The 27,929-nt window shown below is 35.2% G+C and overlaps 2 protein-coding genes across 2 annotated transcripts; both read left to right on the top strand.

The window, feature by feature from the left end:
- The first annotated feature begins 5,274 nt into the window (after nucleotides 1–5,274).
- On the top strand, nucleotides 5,275–11,674 carry LOC109005102 (pyruvate kinase isozyme A, chloroplastic-like). The gene is made up of 6 exons (XM_018983889.2): nucleotides 5,275–6,129; nucleotides 6,290–6,380; nucleotides 6,533–6,726; nucleotides 8,539–8,660; nucleotides 9,968–10,446; nucleotides 10,892–11,674. Exons 1-6 carry the CDS (start codon nucleotides 5,539–5,541, stop codon nucleotides 11,191–11,193), a joined length of 1,779 nt encoding a protein of 592 aa, XP_018839434.1. The 5' UTR covers nucleotides 5,275–5,538; the 3' UTR covers nucleotides 11,194–11,674.
- Nucleotides 11,675–23,684: 12,010 nt separating this feature from the next.
- LOC109004932 lies at nucleotides 23,685–26,066 on the top strand. Its single transcript, XM_035683610.1, has 3 exons — nucleotides 23,685–24,833; nucleotides 24,991–25,183; nucleotides 25,275–26,066. Exons 1-3 carry the CDS (start codon nucleotides 24,387–24,389, stop codon nucleotides 25,859–25,861), a joined length of 1,227 nt encoding a protein of 408 aa, XP_035539503.1. The 5' UTR covers nucleotides 23,685–24,386; the 3' UTR covers nucleotides 25,862–26,066.
- Nucleotides 26,067–27,929: the final 1,863 nt, after the last annotated feature.

Raw genomic sequence — 27,929 nt, 5'->3', positions numbered from 1 at the left:
TTCACCTCATTGGCCAATAATACAAGTTCAGATTGTCACTGTAGAATTAAACCATTTTCCCTTGTAATAAGAGTTTAGAAACAGTTTGTGACAATTAGAGAATGAAGTTTCTTGTAGTTGAAAGCCCTTAAACATAACTGTTTTACCCTCCCACTGAAACTACATTTGCATGGCAGAAAATTTCCAATTTATGGATCCAAGAGATTTGAGCCACTGAATTCCTAAGATCGACCCCATCACACCTACCTAGGGGTAATACAAAATAAGAGGGTTTAAAACAAGCCCACTGAATTCGAGTAGCTACTTTATTACAGGATCCCAAGGTTTCTACCACTTCACTATCAGCCACTTGCACTTTTAATTTCAGCTCACTAGTAATTGGCAGCTTAGTTTTTGTAACAATAGATGGGTCCAGGAAGTTATGAGTACTTCATGTATCTACTAAAATGAGCACAGATGCAACACCAATATGTCCATGTAATCTCATAGTTTTAGGGCAAGGAGTACCTGTTAATGCATTAAGTGTAATTGTTGGGTCATCAAGTGTTGTTGGTGGTGCTATTTCAGTCATATATGTGGTGTCATAGAACACTTCTTCTCCCTTGTCCTCACTATTCTGATCAGCAGCTTGTAAGAAGTAAATCTTTGGAGATTTACACACATGACCCAAATGCCATTTTTCTTCACAATGAAAACATAACCCACGCTTCCTTTTATCATCCATTTGGCTCGGTAACACCCTCCTCATGGGGGTAGGTGACTTTGATGTTTGAGTTGTACTCGTGTTAGGGGCTGGCCACTGATTTCCAATGGTGTTTTGATATGTATTTCGATCTCCCCATGGTTTCACATTTCTTCTTGTACTAACCCAAAATTATTCTTGTATTTTTGCGAGGCTAAATGTTATGTTAAGGTTCACTAGTTTGAGCAATCGAAAAGGAAGACGGATTTCATCTTTGAGGCTGCTAAGAAAGCAGCTCAACTTATGGGTGTCGGAGAGCCCTTTAAGTCGGTTTGAGATAAACTCAAACTGAGCCTTATACACAACCACTGTTGAAGTTTGTTTCAGCCTAGTGAGAGACTCCATCGAATCTTCATATGTTGTCAGGCCAAAGTGTAGTTGAAGTGCTTCAATGAAGGTTTGCCAGTTCGTAAACTGCCCTGTATCAATCGCATCTTGATACCAAGTGAGAGCCTCCCCCTCCATGTGGTATGAGGCCATTAAAAGCTTTTGTGTAGTAGGTGTTTGATAAAATATAAAGTAGTGGTTGATCTTGAAAAGCCACCGGTCCTCCCCACGAAAATGAAGGAAATCTAACTTGACTCCCCTGGGCCCTTGTCTACGTTGCTCCCCTTATGTTTCTACATTTTGGTTTGCCTTATGTCTCTCTTGATGGTCATGGTTGATGTTTTGGTCCTGATTTGCTAAAACTGTTCTTAGCATATCAAATATTTGGTGCATCTGTTCTCTTATATCATGAATAGCTTGATCATGTTGAAGTAGCATATCTTGTTGTTACTGCTTAGTATGGATGTTCTCAGCCATTAGGACGTTAGGCTCTAGATACCACTTATAATGTCCCTGTAATTTTTATGTTGTGAAAAGTAAGGGTGTTCATCCGGATTCCGACCCAAGAACCCGGGTATACTCGGACTGGAACCGGAGAATCAAACCAGGGCTGGAACCCGAACTGGGTCAGACCCGGGCCGGAACCCAGGTTAATCCGGGTTTTTAAAACCTAGAAATCTGGATTCTGGGTTGTACCCGATTTTTTTTTTTTTTTTTTTTCATGTAAAGCGTTTAGAAGCTTTTTTTTATATTTTATTTTATAAAAACCTATAATTAAAATGTTGAAAAGTATATTGCTTCTATACTTACTAAAAAAAACTTTTAAAAAGTGTTGAAAATCATCATTTTTTTATAAAAGCATAATATTTTATGAAAACAATTTCTAAGTCATCATTAAAAAGCATAATACTAACATTTTCCAGAATAATAAAAACATATAAAAATGAAAATCTAAAATGCATGCAATCCACTACATATTACACTATTTTGTTATTTACACATTACATTACATTGCAAAATACAAAACTACAATGATTTATATTAGTACAATCAGGATATTAATTCTTCTGTAGAAAGGGCACGTTATCTAAGCCATTTTACTAGCAAAATAACATAAAAAAACCCAGATCTATCAAACTTACAGCATATACTTTATATCCATGTTTAACAAAAAAAAAACAGATCTAAGGTCTTAGATCTTTTTTCACCAATAATGTACAGACCATAAACTTGAAAATTGGTGGACATAATGGATGAAACTCTTGCATCACGTGCATGAAATTCACTACTTTGAAAGCTTTTGTTGCCAACAGAACTTACAGAAGACAAACATCTCTCTTTCCAATTCCTTTTCCGAAGTCAAAATTGAGCATCCCACTATAAGGCTTTAGCTTGATCATTTCTCCTGATTGAATAGTCAACCATCATAGCATCAAGTGCAAAATCGTGAGCTATCTAAACAGAGAAGGAATTCTTTATTTGTATTGCGCTTTTGAAACTGACATTTATTATATGCAGCCACTTCCTCTCCAAGAAGTAAAAAACTAGTGGCTAAGATAGTAGGACCTGCACCACCAGTGCCTGCACAGAGCATAATTAGTGTACTTCCATAGAGATTGTATTTTTGGCTCAAGATAAATTAACCATTTTACACTCTCTTTCTGCAAAGATTACTAATCTTAACAGTTTTTTCTCCCCCTCACTTTTTGATGTCCCTGGTTCTTTGCATCCTGATTGTACTCCGATATACATGATTTTCTTAACATGACTTTTGTACATGCTCAGGGAAAAGAAATGTACATTGGTTTCCTCTCAACTCTATCTATAGTTCTATGTGTTAGCTGCAGTGCCAAACAAAAGAAATAAACATATAAAATTTATTATCAGTAAAAATAACATGTAAAATAAAATAGAAGCAATTACCGTAGTCTCTCTGGCTCACCATTACTTTCACTTCTTGAAGCACGAACTAGTTCTGCTGCCATCACTGTCATATAAATGATGAGAAGAATTAATATTTGGCATGCAGGACCCCAGTAGCATGTTCATTGTAGAAAAAGACCTAAGACCAAATGAGAAACTGTATCTTATGTAGAAAGGGTGCGTTATCTAAGCCATTTTACTAGCAAAATAACAAAAAAAATCCAAATCTATCAAACTTACATCATATACTTTATACCTATGTTTAACAAAAAAAAAAAACCCAGATCTTACCTAAACAAAAGCTACACAAGCCGTAGCATTTCATCGTCGTCATTCCAAGGTAATAAAATAGACCCAAATAAGAATAAAACGAACCCAAATTGCAGAGAATAAACCTTGGGTCACGAGGATGAGGCGAGTCGGCAACGACGATGATGGGGTCACGAGAATGACAGGGTTTCTTCGATCGACATTGAAGGGGAAGGCTAGGGTTTCTTCGTCGGCACTGAGGGAGGTAGGCTAGGGTTTCTTTGGATTGAGAGAGAGAGCAAGCGAGCGAGCGAGAGTACCGGAACAATGACTTAGAGGCAAAGGTCTACAGCGACAGAGATGCGGTGACGACAAAGGAGATGCGGTGACAAGGTCACAACACAATGAGAGAGAGAGAGAGAGAGAGAGAGAGTCGGGGCAATCACACAGAATTCTTTTTAAAACGACCTTGGTACCGAGTTTAAACCCGGTACCCGGGTCCCCAACCAGTACCCGGACCGCGGTTCCGGATCTGTTTTGATCCGGACAGGAACCTGGAACCAGAATTCGATTTTTTGGGTTCCGGACCGAGCCGGGAAAGAATCTGCCCGGTTGGACAGTGCTAGTGAAAAGGATAGGGAATATGTAATTCTGAGTTGATAGATGATGGAAAAATGAGTGCAGGTGAACTATTTGTAAAATGGTTGCCGAAACTGGAATGGAAATGAAAATTATATAGGGTTCTTCAAGGCCCCTTAACCTCCAAAAGCTTCAATTCAATATTCTTCATGATAAAATGTTAGATAGCGTTTCTTGCGCAAGGACTAATTCTAATACCCATGCAGGAGTAACTAACCAAAGCAATAACATTTGGATACATGTCCGGACTTTAACAGAATAAAGCAGAGAATGGAAATACAATGTTCTAGAACACTTAAAAGAAATACAGGTAAGAAATTCAAATAAACTGAACTAAAGAGCAAACGATGAGTTTTAATAACTCACAAAACGGTGCGGCTTGGAAATAATGAAACGGTGTGTGCGGCTTGGGTGAAACGGTGAGCTTCGATCTTGGTTACTGCTGTGCATTTTGGTAACTAGTGTTTCCTTTCAATTGACTTCCATACGAACTCAACTTCACTTCACTTTCACCTTGTCTCTTAGTTGTCTTCGATGTTGTGTAACCCTAACTCCTCTATACTCCGTCTCCTTCTCCATGGCCTCATAACAACAGATGGACGGATTTGGGAGAATAATGTCCGCAATGATATAAAATAAAAGCGGATATATTTGATACTATATGTATATGAGGTCAAATATCGCATTGACCAAAAGTAGTGGTTTTAGATATGAAAATAAATAATCGGTGAAATGAGAAGAGGTGGATGGATTTCTGCTCAACTGTCGGTAATTGATGCACTGGTTTTTTTCGGTGAAGGACCAAATCGACTGCTTTACACCCAGCAGATTGACCCACCGAATCGACTGTTGAAATTCTTTTTTTCGATGAGGTAAGTGTTGCTGCTAAAATCTCCAATAAGTGCTGCAGTTTTGTCGATGGTTGGCGTCGTGAGGAAGGGTGGCAGGTGGAGGCAAGATTGGGGGTTAGGGTTCAGTTCAGTCTCCAGTCTTCACTCTTCACAGTTCGCACACAGAGTCAGGAACTCAGGTACGAGTTACATAAATCCCTATATTTTTTTTTTGTCTTAACCATGCCATATGGAATTGTTACGTCAACTACCACGTCAAGCGGTCATATGAAGCGGGCATATTGAAGCGGCAGACTAGCAAAGTATATGCGCTCTGTCTCTCTCAAGTTTTCTAACTTTTATTGTCGGTAATACCTATTTACCTAAGAATTTTGTTAAATACATTTATTTTTACATATTTTTTTATATTACATTGATTTAATTGGTCAAAATAATTATTTTATATTTAAAAAAATAACTTGATTAATTACGTTAATAAATGTGTAAAAAATATATAAAAATGAGTAGAATTTTTATTTACCCAATTATAATTTTTATTTTACGATTTATTTCATTCTTTTCTCCGGTTCTTGTTTAGGCAAGCCGTTTTGAGCCACCTTGTAAAACCTCCTTTTATCTTTCCTTTCTCTGGGGCGACATCTTCGAAGCTCGAAGCACTTCGCTATCTCCGCCATTCTTTCTCTCTCTTTAAAGCTTCGCTCTTTCAGTTCTCCTCCTCAATTTTGGGGCCTCGATTCCTTCTCTTACCCTCTCTCCGTTCGTCTCAACCGCCCCAATTTCCATTCACCGGGGACAATCCCGGTCACCATGTCACAGTCTCTGCACCTCTTCACTCCATCCACCCGGTCACCAAACCTCGCTTCTTCCCCTTCGAAACAATGTTATCCCTACCAGAAACCCTCCTTTCCCATTTTAACTCGCCGCTTCCCTGTCACCACCGTTAAGCTCTCCATCAGAGCCTCGTCCTCCTCCGATCTCGACCCCACCTCCTCCCAAGTCGTACTAGCATCCGATAATGGTAAAGGCGTCGTTGGAGGTGTTTTAATCCCCGCGATGCAACCTCCGCCGTCGCAGGATTCGGGCTCCATCGAGGTGGACGCGGTGACGGAGGCGGAGCTGAAGGAGAACGGGTTCCGAAGCACGCGCCGGACGAAGCTGGTGTGCACAATCGGCCCCGCCACGTCCGGTTTCGACCAGCTTGAGGCCCTGGCCGTCGGCGGCATGAATGTGGCGCGCATCAACATGTGCCACGGCACCCGAGAGTGGCACCGCGATGTCATCGAGCGCGTCAGGAGGCTCAACGAAGAGAAGGGCTACGCCGTCGCTATTATGATGGACACAGAGGGCAGTGAGATTCACATGGGTGATCTCGGCGGCGCTTCTTCCGCCAAAGCCGAGGTGAAGTTTTATTATTTTCATCATTATCATTTTTAAGTTCTAAATTCAATAAATCATGGTGGAAGATAGACACGGAGTTTCTTGGGGAGCCTTTAATTTAACATATTTAACACCATCTTAAGCCAAAAGCACGTTGTGATTGGTTATTCAATATTTGCAGGACGGTGAGATCTGGACCTTTAGTGTCAGAGCCTTCGATTCAGCTCTCCCCGCACACACCGTCAATGTGAACTATGATGGCTTTGCCGAAGGTTATTATCACTAAGAAATATATATCTTTTGATTCAATAACCATGCTGTTTGATTTATGAGAAATGATGATTATACTATGATTTTATTATATTGGGAACGTGTAATTAATTAATTTAGTCAATTTTCAACTGAATTCTAATATGACATTCAGACGTGAAAGTGGGGGATGAGCTTCTTGTGGATGGTGGAATGGTGAGGTTTGACGTTATAGAGAAAATTGGTCCAGATGTCAAGTGCCAATGCACCGATCCTGGACTGATGCTGCCTCGGGCTAATTTAACTTTCTGGAGAGATGGGAGTCTGGTGCGAGAACGGAATGCTATGCTTCCTACAATTTCTTCTAAGGTTGGTGCCTAAAACCTTGGGCCTTCAATTCTTTAGTTCGATCCGTGAATATAGATTGATAGTAGCATAATACATCTAATGTTTGATTTATGTGATAGAGTAAACTAAATATGGACAACATGTCAAATGACTTTCTGAATTATTCAACCGGAATGCTTTTCTCTGTGTTTTTCTCCTTGTTTGGGGTGATATTCAACATGTCAATGCTTTGAACACCATATATCAATACAAGGGATGTCAAAAAATCATATAGTGGCTAGGGGTGGGCAGCGGGGGTCCACCCCCCGCTACCTGGCCCCACCCCACATAGAAGACACCTAGCGGGGGCGGGCTAACCCCAGCGGGGCCCCACCCCTCCCCCTCTCTGCTCCGCACCCCACCCCACTTATATATTTATTATTTATATATATAAATATATTTATATTTACATATATTTATATTTATATTTTACAAATTATATATATAAATATATATTACAATTTGTTAGACTTGTTCACAAGAGTGTTAAACTTGTTTATAAGATTGTACATGTATTGCATTGGTCACCTAGGTCAATCCAATACAATCTTGTCAACAAGTCTAACAAGTTTAAAAATTGATAACATAATTTTTATGTTATCAGTTTTTAAATTATTGTTATATATTTTAATTTTAATTTACAATTTAAATTATATAATAATTTGGGTTTGATCCAAAAAAATATTTTTGGACCTAGAAATAATTTTTAGGCCGGATGTCCGCCCCCACCCCCCAGCATCGGGGCGGGGTGTGGGGTTGGAAACACCACCCCCTGCATATGCGGGGGTGGGGTGTAGGGAAGGGGTGACCCCGCCCCCGCATGTGTGGGTATCACCCCTAATAGTGGCACTGACCGTTAACATGGATTCGCAGTCAAGTATCTGTCATGTGAGTTGGTCCCTCACAAGACGTGTACTTACTGAACACTTTTTTTCAGTTTACAAGTTATACTGCTTCAATTACCAAGTTTCCCTATTTTAGTTGTAACCCTAACATTGGCATCTATAGGAATTTTTATTCTTTAACCATGGTATATTCAATGTTGGTAAAATTGTGCAAATCCCCAAGCTGGAGTTGCTTTGGTTTGCAAAAGCAAATTGCATTCACAAAAGCACACATTTAAAAGCATTAGACTCCATGTCTTGGATGCTGTTTCGACCTTTAAAAGCACAAAGTAGTCTTGATGAGATGCAAGACACGGGGTTTTTATGCTTCGCATGAATTCATTTCAAAATGTCCACTCACATACAAACTAGGAAAGACCACCTCAGGGGATGTATGGCACTGCCCATGCTTTTTTCTTCAGAAACTGGAGGTGCATGTTCTGTTCTGTTCTGTTTTGTATCGATGACTACCACTATCTGTTTTATGGATAGAAAACAAGAACATGTTCACCTAGGACAAGGAAAATAACTAGTGTTGGCCTAGGCCATGCAAGCCTCATGCAGTCCTATTAGAAAAAAAAAAGTGGATCCCATGATGAAAAAGTTATATGAAGGCATTTTTTCATGGTGGGGTCCATTATTTTCTAAAGGGACTGTACGAGGCCTACATGCCCTAGGCTTGTATCTAGCATTCCTCGACAAGGACAAACATTTTTTCCTGATAAGTGTGCACATGCATGTTTCTGTGTGAATGTTTTTTCACATTTTTATTTGTTTCTAAATTGATCATCTTTATGCCGGATTACAATAGTCTGGGAAGCATTGTTCTCCATTTCACTTATCAGAAAAACATTGTTCTCCATATAAAAATAGTGGTTTTATCTTATGCTCAAGCTTTTTATGTATACAGGATTGGTTGGATATTGATTTTGGGATTGCAGAGGGCGTTGATTTTATTGCCATATCTTTTGTCAAGTCTGCTGAAGTGATTAATCATCTTAAAAGTTATATTGCTGCAAGGGCTCGCGATGGGTAAGCACATTGGTTTCTATGTATAGTATTTTTTACTCTATCATTATAAGTAATCATGAAAACTGTCCATGCTTCCCTTTTCTACTCTCTTGTAACCCCAGTTTTGGGTTAGCAATGAGTTCATTGTTGGTTCTCATATTATTAAATAGAGAAATGCAACACTTTTATTTAGATATATGAAGATTAATACTGCAATTTACAACTCAGATGCAAGTAGTTAGATGAATATTGCTCCTTTCTCTTCATGTATTGTATTCTATTAGTTGCCTTTATTTCTACAACAATCACGATATTGTTTTTTTAAGGGAAAAGGGACATTACCCCAAAATTTTATTAATTGCCCTATTCTGGCAGAGGAATACCATAATACTAACAAAAGCCTTGGGGCAACAAAAAATCCCAAAACCAAGGCTTTAAAACAATTCAAGAACATCCTAAGTAAATTCCTATACAGTGTACAAACAAGTAAAGGCAAGTAAAATTGTACAAAAGCCTACTGGCCTCCAAGAAATGGAAGGCCTGCTTTATAATAAAGCAACCAATCAATTCCTTTGGGAGTTGAGAGAGATTAGTGAAAATACCATCTACACCAGTAGCACCCAAGTTGACTAGACCATCTGCAAAACCATTGCCCTGCCAATATACATAGATATTTCCTTGGCATTTAGACTGAAGAGAAGAAATTTCAGCCAAGAAGTTAGTATCTCTTCCTAAAGGGTGGTGAAAGAATGCAAAAACTAGTGAGCAATTTGGAAGTCTTTGCACACCACCACAACCAGCATTACCAGGATTTACCTTTAGAAGCAACATCAACATTTAGCTTAACTGTTCCAAGATCAGGGTGGGAGCCACTTGACAATAATTGGTTTTCTAACAACTCTAACTAAAGGAGAAATGTTGAGAGCATCTAGAACCACAGATGCATCTCTTTTTTCCACCATCCTTGGCTTGAGAAAAGGACTCAATTCACGCAACCATCTGAGTACCTTTATGATGATTAAAACTGAATTTAGGCAGACCAGCATCAAACCATGCATCATTCCTTGCAAGTCATAGTTCCCATAGAATGAGTGATGCGATGAGTTGTGCTAGAAGTTTAACTTGATCATAACCAGCAAAGAATGTCCACCAAGAAACAACCCTGTCCCTCCTGCCATGAGATATCATATTCCCTACACCAAAGATAATAGAGAAATGGTTCCAAACCTGAGCAGCTACAGGACTCTCATAAAAAAAACATGACTAATAGTCTCCACGGATATTGTTAATATTAATGCTGATTAGGTATATTCTATTTGATAATGCAGTGACATAGCTGTTATTGCGAAGATAGAGAGTATTGACTCACTGAAGAACTTGGAAGAGATCATTCAAGCATCAGATGGAGCTATGGTAGCAAGAGGAGATTTGGGTGCTCAGATACCTCTGGAGCAGGTCCCCGCAGCCCAACAAAAGATAGTTCAAGTGTGCAGGCAGTTGAATAAGCCAGTCATTGTTGCCTCTCAGCTACTTGAATCTATGATTGAATATCCTACACCCACCAGAGCTGAAGTTGCTGATGTTTCTGAAGCAGTTAGGCAGCGAGCAGATGCTTTGATGTTATCTGGTGAGTCAGCCATGGGCCAGTACCCAGAGAAGGCATTGACTGTTCTGAGAAGTGTCAGTCTGAGAATTGAGAGGTGGTGGAGGGAGGAGAAACGGCATGAAGTTATGGAACTCCCTGATATTGGAACTTCCTTTTCGGACAATATTTCAGAAGAGATCTGTAATTCTGCTGCCAAGATGGGTAAGCATTCTATATTTTGATAAGCATTCTCTATATTTCTGTTTATGGATCTGGGAAATTAATTTTGCTCACAAATGTTCTATCCTTAGTCCCTTGTGTATATGTGCATCTTACAATTACAATTGTGATTTGAAAATGCAGTTTATTAGCTGTTATTGTTTCCTCTTCAAATTCGTTATTTATTTTGCATTTTCAAGATATGTCCTCAAATTGCGGCTGTAAAGTATGTGGGCTAATGTCATCTAAAACAAAACTGATTTCATTTTCGTTAAATACCAAAGTATCCCCCTTTCCCCTGGGCTTGTGACCCGCCAGTGGCTCCATTTGCTTTGGGGGGTTACCGGTCCTGCCTTACCTATCACTTTGCCCTTGGTCAATCCTCTTGACAATTGTTGCTAGTTATTTGTTAAATTTTCTGGGCTTATATGGGTTTGTCATTTTGCAGCTAATAATTTGGAGGTGGATGCACTTTTTGTCTATACAAAGACAGGCCACATGGCATCTCTCCTCTCACGATGTCGACCTGACTGCCCTATCTTTGCTTTTACTGCCACAACATCCGTGCGGAGGCGTTTGAACCTACAGTGGGGCCTGATACCTTTTCGTCTGAGCTTCTCTGATGATATGGAAAGCAACCTTAATAAAACATTCTCATTGCTCAAGGCCAGGAATTTAATCAAATCAGGTGACCTTGTCATTGCCGTCTCAGACATGTTACAGTCTATCCAAGTTATGAATGTTCCTTGAAGACAACATTTAGTTTGCAAGGGTAGATCCTTTCTTCCAGATGGTATTACCTGTCTCAACTGTTATATCCTTTGCCATGGTTCCACAATCTAGTAAGCCATAGGAAGAAAAGAGTGAGTAAGCATGAATCAGTCCTCTCCTCCCTCCCACTTGCCTCTGGATTGCTTCCGGTTGCCGCAACTATAGATTCAGTAGAATCTGATTAGTTTTATCAGTTTATGCTATCAGTTTATGCTACTTGAGCTTTTCTGGTCTGTCTTGCGTGAGTTCACTATGGTAACCTATGATAGTTTTGTTTGGTTATTTTTCCCAAATGCACCTTTGTATGGCAGAGATAAACCCCTAAACCTTTCGTTTTTCAGCTTTGTGTTTGCGTTAACAAGGTAGTATTTGTATTCAGCTTGATATTTTTATGTTTGAACCAAAAAAGGTTTGGAATATGAATCAAGCATCTTTAAAGTAATGGAAGGTTTTGGAGCTACTTTACATGAGTGCCACAGGGTAGCTGTTAATTCATTCTCATTGATATTAATTTAACCATCTTGTGGAATTTTTAAGGTAGTTAAGATGTGGATTTTAGTCCTGGGATTAGGATCTCCTGCAAGGGATGACGTACCCATGTGTGTTTTTCAAAATACAGTAGAATTGGATCCACCTTAGGGCTATAGTAAGGTCCTAAGCAAATATGGAAAATCATTACTCAATGAGTTGACTTAACTATTTATATATTTTGGATCATACTAAATTACATAAATTTATAAATTTTTTTAGACTTCAATGTTTCTCTTCAAAATTATAATTTGCTTGTCCTTGGGCACATTAAAATTCAGTTAATTGCTCTATAAGTTTACGTGACGATATAATATAAAATCTAATTTAAAAAAATTAGGTTTATTTCAAATCGGTAGCGTTTCTTGCTGACGGCATTGCTTTAGGGCCTTTTTGTGCGGGTCAGGATCTACTAAGTAGTTTTTGGGCCTTCTACAGGCCTTGCTTCTAATGGCCTTTTTATTATAAGACATATTCGTTTAGAAACAAATTCCGCAGGCTTTTTTCGCATCCAGAAAATTATACTCTCGAGAGTTTAGAAATAAACAGATATAATTTGTATTGCAACTTTGCAAGAGTTGTCAAATAGAAACTGGAACATTTCCCAGAAAGGAGGAAAAATTAATGGGTAAAATCAGTTTAATCTAAGATTAATGAATCTATTTTCTACAGGTTTATATTTGTATTCACACCTTTTTACCTCTTCAGACTTCAAAAGTAAGAAAGGATCACCAGAGAGAGAGAGAGAGATAGCTACGCTGCCGCATGACAAAGGTGCAGGCAGCAGTATCTCAGGTGGGCAGCAGAACACCACTACGAGTTGCCAATAAAAAAGCCTACAAGGAGCTGCTCAACCTTTTTCCACTTTTATCTGCAAAACTCCTATTCTATGATTACTTATTTTGTTCCTTCCTTCTTGTTGGTTTCTGTGTGCTTTTTCTTTTTAATATTCGCCTGCATCTAATAAAGTTAAAATCAAATTATAAACACTCCCTTATCATCCTTTTAAATTGAAATAAATAGATAAATCAATCAAAAGTTCTAAAAGTAGGTAGTCATCAATGAACTCTCTCACCCATCTCATTGTTTGGATTTTTGGGAAATGGTCTAAATGGATTGGATAGGTGAGAGAACAGGCAATGACTCAAAACCACACACTTCTGGGTCCTCCTCCTGCTTTCTTCACAGTGCAAGCTAGAGGTGTGTGCTCAATGCTCATACACTATCACCTCCATATCCGGTAATTTAGGTGGGGACAACTGGTGCTGCCCAATTGCTACTGCAACTTGTAAAAGGTTCTGAATGTGACAAGAGAGCCTACACCTGCTACCCTTGCAATCAAAGCTGAGTTAATCCCCCTTGTACCATCAAAGGTTAAGACTTGTACTGGAATGTAGTCCATATTGAGTATGACATTTTGGAGCTGCGGATTGCAAATTTCAAATTTTCATAACAGGGTTTGAGATATGAAAAGGAGAATTATCTTCTATTCAATAAAATATGGTTGAGGGGAGATCATATTTCTGAGAATTATCTCCCTTTTTATGTTTTTTTTTTTAATGATGATTTTGCTTTCAGTTCACCTGATTTCTTATTTGCTTCATGTGGGTAGTTCTGTAATCAATCAATATATGTGATGGGTTTGTATATTTACGAAATGTTTTAACTATAAAAAGATTATATAAATATAAATATACAAATTGACTTGATTTAATATAAGAGAAATATTTTACTCATAAAGTGAATATATAAAAGTAATCTTATAAACTAATGTGACTTATTGTGATTTGTCAGATTGTAAAGTTACTTTTATTATAAAATAGATCTGACGAATCACATAAAATCACGTCAATTTATAATATTACTTTTAAATAATTTTTTTATAATTATAATATTAATTATACATTAAATTATAAAATTACTTTTATTATAAAATCATGATGTTATGTTACTTCTCTTACTAATATTCTCACTAGTTGCCAGTTGGGACCAAAATCATCATGGGTCTATTCTCGAAACTCACGGCTGACCCAGTGATTCATCGATCTGGACTCCTTCAACCCACATATTTTAGAAATATTATTCAATTATCTCCATGAAACAGCTAATTATGCAATTAAATATTTGAAATAAGAGATCATCGTGAAACACTTGATCATGCAATTATCTTAATACAATGACCCTCATTTCTCAAGGAAATGAGAGAGAGAGAGAGAGAGAGAGACAAGGTTAGAGTCCTGTCGTGTTTTCTGGTTTTGACACACACAGAAGCAAACACAAAACAAGAATACAACCAGTACAGTCTCCAAGAGTGGGTTGTGGTGTTAGAGGAACACAGACAAAGCCATCATTTCATTTTGTAGCTTTTCTTATCAAATAACTTTAAGTCCTCATCAGCCATCATCTTCCATGTAATAAAATTGAAAAATCAACAGTTCGGACACCAACTTTGTTGTAATTGATGTAAACACGAAGGTAATAGCTCTCTCATTATCATTATTCTTTCTTTTGGGTCTGAAAATATTTCTTACTTGAGAGATTCTCCATGAAGCAGCTCTTCATCATGGATCATAGTCGAAAGTTGCTTTTCCTACATAGATTTACTTTAAGAACTAAAATTACCAGTCCAAAGTTGCTTTATAATAAGATCATAGCTGTTTCCTTGTCTTTTCCTTGCCATATTATTCATCAATTAACCTTTAATTTCCTTTTTCGAAACAAACAAATAATCATCAATTAAGGGGCACTAGTACTTCAACAAGATTTCAATCCGTTAGTACATGGATGCCCCATGATTCATGTCGTATCGTGTCACATGGGTGAAGAAGTTGCAAGCAATTAATTAACTCATCACCCACTGCTAGTTAATCTTCTTAATTAACCACCCAATCAGAAAATTCTTAAATGAAAATTTTAAGTATGTTTGTAAAAGATTGAAAAAAGTGAAAATACAAAAAAATGTCTTCTCTCTATTTACAATTTCTTAAAGTAACCATCTTAAACTCTTGATCTTAAAGTGAGGAGTTATTTTCAAAAACTCTAGTAGCCTCCTTAGCGACGTAGAGATGCAATAACAACAATTTGACGTAGGCTGTAAGACGAGTGAAAATCCAGACTTGTGAGACTTACGCTTCTCTTGACATAATTCAAATTAACCTTATTATACACAATCCAAAGACTAGACTTGTGAATACACCGATTATGATACAGTTAGACACAATACTAAAAGTATCATGGCCAATTTATTTAGAGAAAATTTTATTTTTTTTGCACCCGAGTTACCAAAAACTAATGTATATTTTGCATTCTAATTCAATTATGGCTGTTGAGATAAATGAAAAATAGATAATACAGTATATATGTTAGATCTTAGTGGAGGGTGCAAAGTACAAAACTCATAATAATTTGAGGATATAAAGGGTAACTATATATGCCTATTATTCATGACAATATATAATATATAATAAAGAAGAGCAGAAAGATTATCTTTGAGGCCCTATTAATGTGGTTGAAGAATAATATAAGCATTATTGACAAGGCAAGCAAAGCATAGAAGATAGGCACGAAAGAAAATAAACATGTCAATCACTTCATGTGGGACGTACGGGACCTATGTGGAGTACTATTATATATAGTCATGGTGATCAGTATACAACTTAAGGGTTACATCTCCATAAATATTATTGAGCCAAAGTGTTGGCTTGCGAGTTTTGATAATTTGAGAGCGTATATAAAATATATGATAGCAAAGAAGACTTGAAAGATTATTTTAAATTTAAGACTCCATCGATGTGCCTAAAAAATATAGGCATTAACAATGCAAGCAAAACTTATGATAAAAAATAAATAAATATATCGATCTCTTCAAACTATTTTTTTAATTTTCTTTTAAATTCAATAAAACATCTTAATTCAAACTATTTTATTACTGTTTACGTAATTACGAGATTTTGAAATTGGGTTTGGATTATACACAAAGTTCATCATCTCATCTTATCTCATCATTATAATTTTTTAAAATTTTTATATAAAAATATAATAAATAATTTAATTTTTTTAAATTTTAAAATAAAAATAATATTTTATTTAATTACTATTCATCTAATTTGTATATCTAAATCTAACCTGAGTGTCCAAACGAGCGGTAAGATAACAGATTAGTGGAGATCATATTTCAAAGTGAGACCCACGAAAGGGATTGGCTTTGTCGTCGACATGGCCTGAGAGGGGCATAGGATGATTATGATGATGATCATAACCCGTGCATAACAGCAACAGCTGCAGTTGGTTTTCCAAATCCCCAAAAAAAAAAAAAAAAAAAAAAGTGCTGCTCATATCCAACAAACACGCTCATTTATAAACCTCCATCATCAAGTGTACTACTGACTTCCATGGAAAACGACGCTCAACTACTTTACCCTCCTGCCCATCTGCTCCATCTTGCAGTCTCTTCTTTGGCAAATTCAAAGAATCTGGATCCCGAATTGTATTCTATTTTTTTTATTTTATTTGTTTTTACTGCATTCACTGTGTTGAAACTTCGGTTCCATCTTCGTCGTCTTCTTCTTGTATCTCTGATTCTCTATTAAAAATAAAAAATTATAAATATTCTTATATCTCTATTCCATGGGAGGCTCTAATGGATTTGGTTCAAGCCACTCTCAGCACTTAACTATGTTTAGCATAAATTAATGAAGATATAGGAATCGTTTAGGTGGAGAGGAGGGGAACTTTAAATACAGTCTCCATACGTACCTAAGGGCTGTTTGGCTTAATACTATAATTAATTTTCATACAGATGGAGGGAAGTAAAATTAAATTGATTCATAATATTTTGGAATGCTTTATCAACCATCTCCATGAATGTCCCTTTCTTAGTACCAAATTAATCGAGAAAACTTGGAAATAAGATAAATTAATTGTTTCCATTTTCTAACCCTTTTTCTTCTTTATTAACTATAATAGGGTGTTTGTTGGACTGTTCATCTGTTCTCTTTTACGTTTTATATTATCATATATTTATAATTGTGAATTATATAACTGTCTTCTAATCATTTTAAAAAAAATAAATAAAATATGAAATTTACATTAAAAAATTTTAATTTTTTAATAATAGACTTCACTATTTTTTCAAAATGATTATATGATATTTACACACATTATAATTATATATAAAATTATTCTATTATTATTACGTCATTTACTTGAAAGAATAATGTTAGAGAGAAGTTAATATAACGGTGCATACTTTGCACTCACTGCGTGGCTGTTTCTAATTAATTATTTTCAATACTCACTTGAAGATATGTGGTCTAAATAATGCTACATCTTTTATGTAAAATAAATATCTTCAATAGTGACTTCTATCTATGAACTTGATATAATTGGACTGTTTGGACAGAAAAAAAAAATGATAATAAACGGGGACAGAAAAGTGAACTTGATATAATTGGACTGTTTGGCTCGTGGAAAAAAAGTTGGGTCAAGCATGGATTTCTAGGAAATGAGTGTCTTCAAGTACAGGCAATTGAGATTAGAGGATTAGGGGTTTAGGAATTCTGAACGGCTCATTTGGGATTATAATAGATATGACCTAACATAATTATTTTAAAGTGTTGTTTGAATAGTGAGTTTAAATGAAAGTTTAATAAAATATTATTAGAATATTATTTTTTAATATTATTATTATTTTAAAATTTAAAAAGGTTAAATTATTTATTATATTTTATGTAAAAATTTAAAAAAATTATAATTATAATATGAGATGAAACACTTTATTTGAGACTTATATAAAAAATAAATAAATAAATTTTTTTATATTAAATTTTATATTTTTTAAATAAAGTATACGAGATTTATATATTTTAAAATTATATTTAATATTATTCAATTATTTTAACATACAACTTTTTCTTCACGTGAATCATGTGAAAAGAAAAGAAAAAGCAATTCATTGTAAATTTAAAGCACCCGAGTCTCCCAAAGCTAATAATATAATAAACCCAACAGATAAGTGACAAATTACTAACCTGTTGGAACATCATTGTTGTGCAGCTTTGGCTTTTCATCGTCCGAAGCACAAAAGTAGAAAAGGATACCTCCTAAATTTTTATAGATGGAAAATTTTAATATATATTAATTATCTTGGCACTAAGGCCTCGGTGTTTGTGAAAAGTAGATGCTCATATCTGAAAGGAAAATACTATTTCTACAGAAATGTTTTACCGAAAATTTCTACCGAAATTGTATTTTATTTATTTTTTATTATTTTATTTTTATTTAGTGATTAAGGAATGTTTTTAAATGAATATATGATTTTTTTATATTTTTTAAAAATATTTAAAGTGTTTAAAAAAATGATTGAAAACAAAAAACAAAAAAAAACCATTTGCCTTTCGGTAGAAGATTTCTACCGAAAATCTTCTGAGGGTGTAGCAGTTTCCTATTTGAAAACTAGGATTCTTGATTTTTTAAAGTAATTGATGCATATTAATACAGACAAAAGAAGGGTATTAAAGATTTTGAGTTTGAGATTGACGAAATTTTATAAAAATAAATTTATAAATTTTATATAATACATTTGATCTATTTTATAATAAAAATAATTTATAAAAATCAAATCATTTATAAAGCATTTTTCAAACTTTGATTATCAGTTACTTGGGCGAGAATACAGGCTACATGCTCAATGATGGCAAAAAGCAACATGCTCAATGGGGACGGGTAGATTATCACTGATCATATATAATGTTGAGTACCATGGATAGCCAGTGTTACAATCCCATTTACTTTTTAGAGCAGTGACATGTTGCTTTCTTTTTAACAAACATGTTAAAATTACATACAAGGACCCAAATACCAAGACAAAAATGGCTACTATATATACATATGCGTATATCACTCAAAAAAGTGCATTAAACTTGGTTTATTCACCGCTAGCTGCTTTTAGAATAATGATAAAGAGAAGTTATTATAACAGTGTATATTTTATACTCATTATGTGATTGTTTCTAATTAATTATTTTTAATACTCACTTAAAAGATGTGCAGTTTAAATAATATCATATTATATATATAAAATAAATATTTTTAATAATAATTTTTATCTATATTTATTTTTATTTTTAATAGGATGACATGTTTTAGGTACATGTACCCCAAAGTTGGACACAAAATTATAACTTTGGTGTCCTCATTATAAATCCCCAAGGACATTGATAAGACAAGCGTACCAATGACGAGTCCTCGTCCACATCCTACTCCTCCTCCTCAGTCCTCTCACTGTAAAAACTCTTTGATTGACTCTTTTTACCTTAGAAAAAGCAGACCCATTTTCTGTCCTTTTTTTTTATTTATTTATTTCGAACCTGGCTGGAACTAACGGTCACTTCTAGCTTTTGACTGGTCATGGTGCCTCTTAAAGTATCAACACTTCATTATTGCAGTATTAAGTTATTAACCAAAGAATTAATAATGTGTGAGAGGTTTTACGTACGAGATCTGTTACTCATCGTCTCAATACATTATATATTATAATATTTTTAAATTTTTTTTTTGGTTTCATTTTTTTAAAATTTATCAAATTTTTCTACTTATTATTTATATATTACATATTTAATAAAATGAAAAAATAAATAAAAAATATGATACGTGATGTGTATAAATAATGAATATATGAAATAGTAAAATAAAAATTAAATTATTTATTATATTTTATGTAAAAATTTAGAAAAATTATTTTAAAATTTAAAAAAATTAAATTGTTTATTATATTTTATGTAGAAATTTAAAAAAATTATAATGATGAAATGAAATGAATTAAAGTAAAATGAGTTAAGATGAATTACGAATACAAAGCCATAATTTTTCTTTACGTAATCATCCTTCAGTATTTCTTTTTTGGAATTTTTGTTTAAAATTTAGGATTTGTAATGGATGAGAGATAGGTACATCTAATACTATTCAAGAAATATTATGTGACTCATTTTATTTATTTATTCTTCTTTTATCTTAAACTCTAAAATTAGACTAAAAAATATAAATTCGCCAACTCAGTGCCTATACTCAAATATCAATTGTAGAAGAGAAATATTCTACCTATAAATAATTACATAAAAGTAATTTTATAAACATGTTAAAAAAAATAACCTTACAAACTGATATGATTTGGTATGATTCGTCATATTGTAAAGATTATTTTTATTGTAAAATAAATCTGATTGATCACATAAAATCAGGTCAGTTTATAGTATTACTTTTGTATTGGCCGTAACGCAGAAATGTGTGATAAAGAAAATCTGATTGGTGACTTAAATTTAAAAGAGAAATTCTATTTGCAGTCTTAAGTAAAAGAGTTTCATTGATGAGTGAGGATAAAAAAGGAAAAAAACATCATTTTAAAAAATATATTATTGTAATTTTAATTTTTTTTAAACATATCTGTATAGATTTACATGGATAGTTTCTATTTAGAGACAATACGTAGACTAATTCAATTTAAAAAGGTTGTCATCAAGCTAATTGGTCAAAAGTCTTTTTAAAAAAGAGAAATTCTATTTGCAGTCCCCACTTGGGGACTGCATGTGCAGACCTTTTATTAAATGAAAAAAAATCATTTCAGGAGGGATAGTATTGTAAATTTTAAAAAAATTAAAGATAAAATTACCTAGGCTTGTATTGCAGTCCCCAAATGGAGACTGTATCTAGCATTGCTCTTTAAAAAAATGCATTTGACCGTTTCCAACTGACCTAATTGAATAGATCACTATACGAATTTTGTCATTTAAACTTGTGGGTTATTTTGCAGACTGATAATTATTCGATTACGTTATTTAAATCTAAATTGTGGAAATAGGTAGATCAACATAAACATTTCTGGGTTTTTAGTTCTCTTCTCCTTCGAATTAAAAATGAAAGAAAAGCAAAGATGGAGACAGAAATAGGTATAAAAGTAAACAGCTAAGCAAAGCCATGTATGTATGTATGTATGTATTCCAAATTTCCATTAGTCAAATCCATGCCCAATTAAAAGGATGAATTGCTTAAAAAAAATGGCTCAGTATTTAGAGGAATAATAAATAAATAAAAGACATCACAATGATGGTTCCAAAAGAGCATAATTTTCTCTCGAAATCGAAACGCCTTTTTGGTTTATATGCTAAAGGAAAAAGTCTTGGATGTGTTAATCAAACACAGGCTACAATGGGCCATAATTGTTTTTTGTCGTATACACGGTGCTAGCAAGAGAAAGCAACACTTGGGTGATATATAATAAATACGACAGTGTCGTAATGCAATTTTTTTAAAAAACATCACACCATAAAAAACAGACAATTCTGTTTCTTTTAATGTTCGTGTGGCACAAACTTGTTGTTTGTATTCGGAGTTTCATATGCTTTCTGTGTCACGCCTAAGACCAATAATTTGTTGGTCTACATGATTCATGACAGCATTTATCCGGGCAGTAATTACATAAATACATATATATATATATTATATAATCAATTAACGTAATTTTATAATTTAACATACCGCATCAAGACATGTCATTTTGTAGATTTTTCTGTTTTTGGCCAAATCATTTCTCATTAAATATAAATATAGGAAAAGACACTTTGATATGAAACCACTCCCTTAGTTTTGTTGAAGTGGGTCGGTTGGGATAAATATGTATTCCAAGTTCTTTAATTTGATTTAAATTGACTTTTAAATCTTCAGAAAAAACATCTTTTATTTCATGTACTCACCTACCTCGTAAGGGTCTTGGTTGGTATCGGATTGAATAAAGTTACAGTCAAATTTAATTAAAATAACGCACTTTTATTACTTTACCTAGGTAATAAAATAGAAAAATTATACTAATGATTCATACACTATACACCTATTTTTATTTTTGATCTTTTTATTTTTTTTTCTTAACAAATATGTGGTGTAAAGATGATAAGTAAATAAATTCAATTAATTTAACAATAATAAAAAAAATTAAAACATATGTGATATGCAGTGTCGGCAATTGGATAGCAAAGCCCTATCAAATATACTCGATATTGGATCGGTCATTCTTTCATCTATATTATTAAAATATCATTTTTCTAATTATTTCTTTAATCAAAATGCTTGAAGAGAGAGAGAGAGAGTGTGTCTCTGTGAGACAATAATAAAGCTATAATTAAAGATATATATGTTTTGAGTTATTGTAACTAAGAGAAATGATAGAGTTATTATACTCCTTAATTTATATTACTTATTTTATCTCTTGACATGGCACTATTGTACTACATAGCTTATTAAATAAGTTAATATATATTTAAAATAAAATGACTTTCAAAAATATGTAAAAGAGAAAAATTTATCTTTTTATGTTTGTGTTTTAAATTTTTATTAATAAATCATATGGTACCATATTGTGAAATCACATCAAGAAATAAAATAAGAGTCATAGTAACATTACTCAAATACTATTTAATCCAGCTAAATGATTCTCTACAAATACAACACGTGTCACGTAACGTTAGGCGCACGAGGCTCCCCCAACTCAAGAACGTCCGAGTGAACACATATTAGTATCTCCCATTTTCTGAACGTTACTCAACTTTCCCACTACTGTTATCTTTTTTTTTTAAATAATTGTAGTCTATGCAATTGTTTTAAAAAAAATTAAATAAATACATGATTTATATGAAAAAAATTAATATTTTAATAAGAGATTCTATTATATTTTTAAAATAATTATGCTGTATTTGTGCACTTCATAACTGTATAAATAAAAAAAATTAATAAATTACACAAGCACTATATACTTATTTTGAAAAAAAAAACGAAATAAATATAAAACTCAAGCACTACACGTGTCCCACCAAAATGACGCCCAGCCACCGATCTTCAAGACATCCAAATTTGGCATCCATCAGAGTGGAGCGTAACCCACATGCAGGATGAAGTTTTTGGATCCGTCGAGGCGTGGCCATCACGCGCCATCGAGGAGATTTCTGCTGACGCCACACTCGGTTTCTCTGGACTCCCTGACTCTGGGACTTCCAAGATTGACCGTCGATTTTCCTCCCCGAGTGACTAGTGCCCTACACGTGCCACTGCCGATGCATCGTGCACTGTTCATCTATTTTTATTTTTTTATTTCTCTGTTTCAGTGTTTTGCTGGTGTTTGTTTTTCAATTTTTTTGTTGACCTGAGTGAGATGTTAAGCCTTTATGGATCGAACGCAATCTGGGGCAAGAGCTATTCGAGAGTGGTGGGCGATGTTACGATTGGTGATCGTATAGCCAGTGCTCGCGCGTAGGCGCTGCTTGCGCAGTAGATGCTATTAGGAGAGAGTTTGTTGAGAAGTTAAGACAATGTCTGCAGTAAATAAATTTATAGGTGGGGAAGTCCCAGAATTGATGTGTAGTTTAGCTTATAGTCTAAATTTTTTTCATGTATTGATAAGCTACAATTGTAATTTCAATTCATTAATAAAGTGAGTTTGTTTCCATCAGACAGAAGGAAAAAAAAAAAAAAAAACCCAAAATTATATTTGGCTTTGTATTGCTGAGGTGGTATTATCTTCTCTTTTAACCTTGTGTTCCGAAATCTCAAAATTTGCACGTTTGCCACGATCCCCTCGGCCCTCGATGCCGATATCTCCGGATTACGAGGGGGCATATGCCCACAAAAATCCAAACTAGTGGAGGGACATTTTTGTATTTTAGTATGAATCACGAGTCCACGACCCAATCGAGACCACACACGATCGCCAGTACTCACACGTGTTACCCACCGTATACCATCTACAAACTAACGACTGTATGCGACCCCTGCCACCACGTAAGCAAAGCGAAGCTCTGAATTGGGGATAAATCGCGCCATGTAGGACTCCATGGGGTCAGTTGATCCGAGTCACCACTCCCTGACCACTCTACCCTTCCCTATATAAAACCCATCCCCCAATCCAATCCACCACCATTGTCTCCCCAGACCAGAAGCACACTAAACCATTTTTCGCCATTTCTCTCACCTGCGCCATCGACGATCTACGCACCGGAAAATGAATATTCCGGTGAAGGTCTCATCCCTAAAAATACCCACTGTCCATATCTCCGATCATCGCAGTCACGTTTTCCACGAAAGCAACCTACCTTCTTTGTCTTAGTGCGAAAAGGTATTCCATTCTTCTTCGCAACGATAACTCCAGAAGAAGGTACACCGATTTCTTTCGTAGATTATTCTTTTGTTCTTTCTTTAGCTTAGTTTTCGGAGCGGATTCACCCGGTGATCGGAGAATAAATTATTACCGGCGGAAAATTTTTGCCCTGTCTATTGAGACAGACTTTTGTAAAGATGACGGTGGATGTAGAATGCGTATGAATTTTTGGTGTGAGTGGTGGCATCGGAGTTTTCGGATTTTTCTCGTTCATGTATTGGTGTGAATATTTGGAAGTGAGGGAGGCAACTTTGGATTAAGGTGCCGTTTCTTTGTTTCAAATTTTGTTACTGTTAGGCTGTGAATTTCAAAGTGAATCCGAGTTTATTGAGCTCTGAAAAGAACCAGAACTTCAGAGCGGTGTTTTCAGTCCAGCATTATTAGGCGGTACTGAAATACACACAGCCATAGAGCGTAACCTCTCTAGAGATTATTTCAACTTCACCATATGCCTTTTCCAATGAAGATCCAACCTATTGATGTTGATTCTCAAGCAGCATGGAGGGAACCGATTGTTCGAACCGATACGGCCAAACCAGTGTTAAAATCGCGGTTCAGGAGGCTTTTCGACCGGCAATTCCCTAGCGTTCTGAAGATTTCGTCTGGGGAGAAGCAAGCTGGTGGTGAAGCACAGTACAACAACAAAGATGGAGGAGGGGCAGAGTTCGAGCCGAGCTCGGTTTGCTTGGCGAGGATGGTGCAGAACTTCATTGAGCAGGAGAGCACCGAGAAGCAATCATCAACGGCGGCGAAGTTCGGCCGGAATCGCTGCAATTGCTTCAACGGCAACATCAATGACAGTTCCGACGACGAGCTTGACGTGTTCGCTTGTCTCGGCGGCGAGTCAATCACTTCCGGATCTTCGTTCGGCGGTGATTTCTTTGATATACTCAAGGTAAAATGTAGCTTCAAGTTCTGTGTCCCAAAAATCCTAAATTTTAACTTCCTCTACTTTCTCAGCAACCAAACGGAGCATAAGCATAGTTCTGGTTAAAGAATTATTAGAAAAATACCTCGTAAGAGCTCAAATTAATCATGTTTTGTTGCAACAGACTCTAATTCCTTGCTCTAGCATTGCGGAGAGAAACCTCTTAGCAGACACGTCGAAGATCGTCGAGAAGAACGGCAAAATTCACAAACGAAAAGATGATCTGAAAGTCATCGTCACTGACTCTCTCTCATCTCTCGGCTACGACTCCTCAATTTGCAAATCCAAATGGGACAAATCATCTTCTTACCCAGCCGGTACTCTCTCTCTCTCTCTTTCTAAATAGTTTTACCTTAATTCATTTTAATCATGAAGCAAAATTGAGAAAAATCTATGGTTTTGGTTCAGGGGAATACGAATACATAGATGTAATAGTGGAGGGGGAGAGATTGTTGATCGATATCGATTTCCGATCGGAGTTTGAAATAGCTCGATCAACGGGTGCATACAAGGCGATCCTACAATCCCTGCCATACATTTTTGTAGGGAAATCGGATCGGCTGGGTCAGATCGCGTCGATTGTGTCGGAGGCAGCGAGGCAGAGCCTGAAGAAGAAGGGGATGCCTTTTCCGCCATGGAGAAAGGGGGAGTACATGCGGGCCAAGTGGCTCTCTACCTATACCAGAACCACTCACTTCCGATCATCCTCCACCCTCGGAGACACCGTTTCCGGGACCGAGAACGAGGAATCTTCCGTCAACACCGACAGCGATGGGGATGAGCTGAAACTGATCTTCGGTGAGGAAGCAGCGCCGCCCGAGTCTAGCCCGGGCGCCTCGTTATCATCACACCCGTCGAGAAACTCCAGCTCGGACGAGGGTGAGAAAGAAGTGGCGGTAACCCCGTGGCAGCCACCGGCGGTTAAACCGAAGAGCTTTGAGAGAGGAGCAAAGATGGTCACCGGATTAGCCTCTCTTCTCAAGGATAAACCCTAAAAAAAATTCTGTATTACCCTTATAAAAAAATCATATAAATAATATATAATAACAATTAGGATAATTAATGCTACAATCTTTTTTTTTTTTTTTTTTTGGGTTTTCTCCACTCTTTTTGATCATGTAAGATGCAGCAAATCTATGGTGGTTGTAATTAAATACAAACTTATAAAAAAAAAAAAAAAGAAGTAAATGTTTACAAAAACAAGTGCATACACCTGAGACTGGAATCCAATGAGATTATCCATTTTTTTTAGTTGATAGTTTGTTCATCGATTTTCCAAAAATGTCAGATCTGTGCATAGCATAATTCGATTGATTCTTCGATTCTTCTCAATTCATCTTAATTTATCATTATAATTTTTTTAAATTTTAATATAAAATATAATAAATAATTTAATTTTTTTATATTTTAAAATAATAATAATATTAAAAAATAATATTTTAATAATATTTTATCATCTTAACTCAACTCACTTCAAAATTTAAACACAATTTTAGTGAGGTTACAGTGACTCGTTTCTTGATCGAGAGAACAGAGGAGGACGAGGATAAGGCTTTCCTTTCTTAATTTGAATTTTGTCGGTGTTTATTAATTAATGTGTTCACTTTATTGTGCTGTGATTTTTATTTTGGGGCTGCGATGGCAGAGTGAGAGAAGGTGAAGTGGTCGTGGTGTCTCAAGAATTGATTTTATTATATAAAAAAATGATAGTTAGAGTGAAGATATTTAGAATATATAAATATCAAATAATTATTTAAAAAAAAATAAAAAAATATAAAATTTATATAAAAATTTAATTTATTATTTTTTAATGTGATTATATGACGCTTATACACTTACTACTGCATTGTGACTAATACCTCTTTCAAACAAAACCCCGACATTTTTACTATTTTTTTGAACACAAACTCCTTAACCCTTGTTTTGCACATCATTGTGGTGGGTGCAACGGTAATCTATGATGCTTAGTGTTTGTAGGGTCGGCTACAAGTTTTTTTTTTGGGTCCGAGTGAAAGACTTGAGACTTGTTCTGTTCCTATCCAAAACAAGAACAATAAAAGCAAAATTTGCCCATTGTTTGAAAAGAACAATAATAATAGTAATAATAGTCCCGTGAAAGCAACCTCCCACCTACTGCCTACTGCCCTCCCTCTTTCTTTCTTTCTTTCTTGGGGGATTGCTTGTGAGATGCAAATTCAATCGGATTTCACTGAGCTTGCCTAGGCCACACGGAATCAGAAGTTCTAATTCGAGAATGGGGGTAAGATAAGATGCCTACAGTTCCATCTTAAACAATGGTGGACTCTATCGCCCTTTTGGATGTATCAGAATATCCAACATATGCTCTTTCCTTTTGGATCTGATGAGGAATAGTTCCTATCGGAAACTGTGCTAAGAGCACTATTTTTTTTATCTTATTTTAAAATAAAATACATATAATGGATTACTGTAGTTAATTATATTTTATAATTTCTTTAAAACAATTTTTTAAATAATTTTTTATTTTTTAATTTTGAGTACAAAAGCAGAGTGCTCCAAGAGAGAGTTCATGAAACAGTATAGACACACATCTCTTCTCCACTTATCCAATCATGATTTGACATGTCTACGCACCATCCTGTACGGCATGGCATGGACTCACCACAAGGTGACATGTGGTACAGCTTGGGCCACTCTTCTTTGCACACTTTGTTCCTCTCGTCCTTTCCCCACTTTTCACCTTTCCTTTTTTGTCCTTTATACCTCTGCTGCTTTTTCTTTTAATGCATGGATACGTACAGTTTGTTCTTTGATGTGGGTTTCCTATGGTGGCCATAAAGGTAGGAAGGACATTGTCCCCATTTACATACAATTTGTGGCATGATCGTTATTATTCAATTTAAAGGAGAATGAAAGCCTGTATTTACTTACTATTTTATAGAAATTTATTAAATTATACTGCAATTCTGAATATATAAAAATAAAATTAAAGGGAGTTCTTAAATAAAAATCTAATATAATGCGTTTCGAACCTTTTAATTAAGATTTAACTTGAAGATAATGAGAGCCTTTATATTGAAAACA

This window comes from Juglans regia, chromosome 12, assembly GCF_001411555.2.
Source record: "Juglans regia cultivar Chandler chromosome 12, Walnut 2.0, whole genome shotgun sequence".
NCBI classification, from domain to species: Eukaryota; Viridiplantae; Streptophyta; class Magnoliopsida; order Fagales; family Juglandaceae; genus Juglans; species Juglans regia.
The sequence above is the reverse complement of the archived record's forward strand: the minus strand, read 5'-3'. Positions and strand labels throughout refer to the sequence as shown.